The sequence below is a fragment of the Branchiostoma lanceolatum genome, chromosome 1 (genome assembly GCF_035083965.1).
Source record: "Branchiostoma lanceolatum isolate klBraLanc5 chromosome 1, klBraLanc5.hap2, whole genome shotgun sequence".
Taxonomy (NCBI): domain Eukaryota; kingdom Metazoa; phylum Chordata; class Leptocardii; order Amphioxiformes; family Branchiostomatidae; genus Branchiostoma; species Branchiostoma lanceolatum.
The window spans coordinates 43,135,215-43,140,627 of NC_089722.1; the positions used below are offsets into that span (position 1 = coordinate 43,135,215).

Here is a 5,413-nt window from a genome sequence, read left to right on the forward strand (position 1 = left end):
AAGGTATGAGGTCGTGGAACTCTAGTTTACATCTGCATCTTGTACCTGTTGATGCTTGGTGCGGCCGAAAAAAGCGAGTAATTGGCAGAGACAGAAAAGGGCACCTCTTGTTTGTGTGTGTGTGTCTCAGAGTCAGTATGTTTCACAGTTTCTTTCGTTGCCGTCATTCGCAGGGATCAAGACTAACCCGTCTGGATATTTAGTTTCCGCACAACACGTCCTATTGTTCATCGTATATTAGTCTGAAATTCGCATACCAGCATTAGCACATTGATGGATCACTTCTGCTTTCCCGTCACGCAAAAACCATCTATCAACCATTGGCCAGCGGATAAAAGTCTATATTATGATTCTACCCATGTGGCAGGCACTTTCTTCACGTCAAAGGTTTGTCGTCATCCGGAAAGGCTGGACAAAGGAAGTCAAGAGTGATAAGGTTATATATATTCACAAATTTCAGGTGGTTTCAAACCTCCTTTTCCCTTCTACCGGTAAATGCAGTCCCCTCGAATATGAATTCATGCACAGTCAGCAAATATCCGCAACGTGCCCGCATTATTTGACTGTAATAGCCCTTCCTGGCTCATAAAGATATTAATTACCAGATGTTCTTATTTTCCAAAGGTTCACAACTAGAAGAATACATCAGAACAGATCGACATGGAGTCTAAACCCGCTCTGCTCGCAGTCTGCTTAGCTGTGGTTTCCGCGTTCATCACCCAACATGGACGGGTTAGAGGACAATTACTCCCACCCGTGTGTCAGACATGGAACTCAACAATTGTGGTGTGTGCAGGAGAGGATCCGATGGTGGAACAAACTCGCGCGCGTCTAACCCAAGTTCCGCGCGGCATCCCCAAATCTGTCACCACCTTAATTCTCGATCATAACAACATAACCTATGTGTACAACGGCTCGTTTAGTGGGTTAAGAAACCTGAAATCCTTAAACCTGTGTGATAATAGTTTACAGACCATCGAGGTCGGTACGTTCGCTGGGTTGGAGAATTTAGAACGCCTTGATTTAAGAGGATTCGGATGGAGCCTGTATACTGGTCAAGGCTTTTGTGGATGGGGAAAAGAAACTCCGCCGATGTATTCTCTTCCAAATGGACTTTTCCAAGATCTGCGGAACCTGAACTATCTGGCCGTGTGGACTGCCTCAGAGACAGTCAGTGAGGGAGTGTTCGCGGGGTTATCCAAACTCAGGCATTTAGATCTCGCTGTGAATATCAGCAGTATCCCGGATCACATTTTTGATTCTTTGACTTCTTTGGAAAGTCTGAGGATAGTGGAACTCGCGATCCGCGATGCTGTAGAAGAGGATCAAAATACCACCATTAAAGGGGTCCAAAGCGGAGGTGGGTTTTTACAACGACGCCTGCTGTGGGCGCCGCTGTACAACCTTCAAAATATCAGTCTCTATTTTTTACCAAGAGCCAGTGACTACTACTTCGAACCTTTATTCGGAAACCTGTCCAAATTAGAGAGTGTAGAAATAACATCATATGAATATGAATATTCACTCAGCCTTTCTGTTCAAATGTTCCAGCCGCTAATACTTACTCTAAAACATTTATCCGCTTCTGGTGCTACAATACGTGTAGAGCCCGGCCTCCTGAAGTCACTCACACACCTACAGACGTTAGACATCCGCGCTTTTGAACATTCCTACATTATGGACGTTCTGCCTGAACTCCGACACACGCAGATTCAGAAGTTGTCAATTCCCTATGAGAAAATTGAAATAACATCTGATGCTCTAGCGGGAATAAAAGATCTGAAATACTTAAAAATTTTGTCTATAGATATGATTAAACGCGGCATTAAATTCATACAAAATGAAGCATTTGCCGGCCTGTCTCATTTACAAAGGCTAGATTTGACGGGGGCGGGCTCCTTGACGAATTTACATGACCAACCTTTCAGCGGACTGTCCTCACTCACGCATCTCAACTTGACAGGTAACGAAATTGCTCATATACCAGCGTGCCTGTTCAAAGGACTGACCTCTCTTACTAATCTTGATTTGAGCCATAACTACTTCGAAACTTTCCAGGCTCAACTTCCGGAGACATTAGACTATCTTGATCTTAGCTACAATATTATGAACAACAAAAACACAATGTCATATCTAAAACCATGTGCAAGTTGCAATCCTTTATCAGTTGACGTCCATGGTGTGAAAAGCGCGAATGATCTGGATTTGGGTAATGAAGCATTCACCAAATTTGACGGAGATTGCAAACCTTGGAATATTACTTCGCTTCATCTGCAGTACAACAATATAGGAAACATTGATATCTCTGTATTCTGCATTGCAAGTTTACGGTATCTCGACTTTTCTAACAATCGTATCGCCTCTATTGATTATCACGGAATGGAATGTGAGCAATCTAATTTAGAAACACTTAGATTTGATCAAAATCATATAGAAAGGATACAGCTCAATTGGACCAATTCTCCACATGCACCGAAATTGAGAAACCTGAAAACGTTGACTCTTTCAAACAACAAAATCCGGCGTATTGAAACAGGACAGTTCCCAGGGCTGCATCATCTGGAACATTTGGATCTCAGTCATAACGAGATCCACACTGTGAACCAATCCGCCTTCCGTGGACTATCGCGGCTAAGATTCCTGGATCTCAGTGACAACACGATACAGTATATAACAGAGAAAACATTTAAAGGTTTGGGTAATCTTGCACACTTAAACCTGGCATTCAACAAGATAGCAGTGTTAGGAGACGCCTTTCTCCATCTGCACGAGCTGAGGAACTTGAATCTTTGGAGCAACAAGTTATCTGTGTTAAATCAAACAACACTGGGTCAAGTGGTTAACCGGTTAGAGACTATCGACATTGCTGACAACCCATTTTTGTGTGACTGTAACTTGATGTGGTTTGTTGAGTGGGCCAATCATAAATACGACAGGGTGATGAACTTATACAACCCCTACCTTGAATTTGGCCGACGCAACACATGTTCTCGTCCTGCGCAACTGAACAGAAGACGTTTGATAGACGGGTTGACACAGAAACAACAATCCAACAATAGAAAGGATCCATCAGAACGAAAGTTCTTTGACTCCGTCTGTAGTCATGGATTCCGACCCAACCGCCTCCTGGCTTCTGTGCTCGCCTCTTCGAGTATCTTCGTCGCCATGATGACCATTTTCCTGGTCAACTACCACATCGCCCGTGTTCAGTACTACCTGTGGCAGTTGGCCAAGTGGAGGAGACCGAAGATTGGAGAAGTAGCAAACCAAGAGCCGCTCAAATACACGCACGATGCTTTTATTGCCTACAACAACCGGGACGTCATGTGGGTTGTACACGAAGCTATAGAGAATCTTGAACCTGACTACAGTCTGGTCATACACGAAAGGGACTTTGCCGTCGGCGCTCCCATTGTGGAAAATATCGCGGATGCCGTGGAAAACAGCCGGAGAACCGTCTGCCTCATCACCAGGAACTTCCTGAAGAGTCAGTGGTGCGAGTACGAGTTCCAGATGGCTCAGTACCACATGTTTGAGAAGGGGGGAGGGAGGCGTCTCATCCTGGTGTTTCTGGAGAGGATTCCTGACAGACTGCTGAAACGGTTCCGCCATCTGAACGCCGTAATGAAGAGGGACACGTACTTGGTGTGGCCAGGCGACGTGCGGAAACGTCCGCTGTTCTGGGAGCGGCTGCGACACGCCCTGGGCGATCCTCTACCCCGGGACCCAGAGCCTCGGGAGCAAATACAAGATCCGGAACGGAACATTCCGGAACAGCAAGAACAGGCTCCGGTAAGGAACATTGTGGAAGTGCAGGTGCATGCTCCCATGCGGAACATTGTGGAACAGCAAGATGAAATCCTATTCCCAGAGCCAGACGACCAGTGGTTCGGTGATGGGGATGACATGCCTCTTCTACCACTGTAGACGCCATGTGATCTTCTGATGATTTGTTCTGAAGTAAAGCAAAGTTGAACTGCAATTTCTTCACTTTCCGACTGTTTCTCTAGGAATGAGCAAACCCCAGCTTCATTTGCGTCAAGTTATGAGGATAGACAGCCTAACTCGATAAGCAGAGGATCAAAAGTTGCACAAAGTTGATGGCGCCCCCCGTCTCTGTTAAGTGATGATTGTAGGCCTTGATGTTATAGCTTCTCAAGTTTGGTTTATTTTTCTATATCTTTTTTTCGTTGTCATACTACAATTTCTAAGATACGTTTATGAATGTTACAATTTCTAAGGTCCTATCGACGCTAAAGTGTTTATTATTGTTGAGATTTTGACTTGTTGTGCACATAAATGTTTATGTTTCACTTCTTATTAGCCTACTAATATTATGATTTCATCAAATAAGTTGTTTGCTGTGTTGTCAATTGAAGTTTTTTGTCAGATATGTTATTGTGTGTTTCAAACGGAGACCGGTAGCATTATTAGTTGATATAATCACATGGTCCCTTGCCAAGCAGCATGGGATTTTATTACAGAGCCAGACGACCAGTGGTTTGGAGATGGGGACCACCGTAGAACAAGATCACTGTGTCGATTGTTACTGTTTTGTAGTAACGTTCTGTGGATACTACTCAAGAAAATGTTGTCTTGTGGGGAAAACTACTCTGTACAGTTTAAGTTAAGTTTTAGTTGACACCTAATCAGTAACTTTTATCTGTAGATATGTTTTAGAATTTCATTACTTTTTTATTCACCACCATGTGTTTATTTGTAAATAACCTTCAGGCATGAGTTTGAAATATGCTTGCTTTATAATGTTGACTATCTATTGATAAAGAAACATTTTCAAATGCTTCTGCCTTACATTATTATCTTCCTGTTTCAAATTAGGAGGGAAACCGTTGTAGGCTTTCAGAACGTGAAAATTGAAAAGGAAATATGTAAATGAGGTCGTCCCCCCAATTCTTGGGTGGCGGTCGGGAGCGGTACTGCAGGTTGGTTAGACAACACTCCGATTCCGTCGTGCTAAACATTACAGAAACACTCTATACGAGTAAAACAGTCATCAATACTAGATAACTTTGCAAAACGAAGCGATCTAGTCTTTCGCGAGTCTTTCGGCTGACTGAAGTTCGTTTCTGCTGTAAGAAAACAAACTTCAAAGTTACACGTCACACACCAGTGACGTCACACCTACTATCAGTGTGACCTGTTGTACGGTAATTTCATATATCTTTCCGGGGAATTAATGTCGCGTTAGGACAGGAAAGGGGGTTTGGGCGAAATTGAAGTTTCACAGTCGAGACAATTGTGTCGTTCACTACAGTAGTAGACCATAATGTCGCGTTAGAGAGGTCACCTGGAAAATAAAACCACCTTGAGCATTCAATGATTTACGGTATTCAGTAGAACAACTACCGTTAAAACAGACGTCATGTTTTCTGATTGAATTCTTTGTAGAAAC

The 5,413-nt window shown here is 43.5% G+C and overlaps 1 protein-coding gene across 1 annotated transcript; it reads left to right on the plus strand.

Moving 5' to 3' along the window:
• The first annotated feature begins 633 nt into the window (after positions 1 to 633).
• LOC136424267 (toll-like receptor 13) lies at positions 634 to 4,812 on the plus strand. Its single transcript, XM_066412804.1, has one exon. The coding sequence runs from the start codon at positions 661 to 663 to the stop codon at positions 3,925 to 3,927; it is 3,267 nt and encodes a 1,088-aa protein (XP_066268901.1). The 5' UTR covers positions 634 to 660; the 3' UTR covers positions 3,928 to 4,812.
• Positions 4,813 to 5,413: the final 601 nt, after the last annotated feature.

Coding starts and splice junctions, on each gene's coding strand:
- LOC136424267 (XM_066412804.1), top strand. CDS start 661: ATGGAGTCTAAACCCGCTCTGCTCGCAGTCTGCTTAGCTGTGGTTTCC.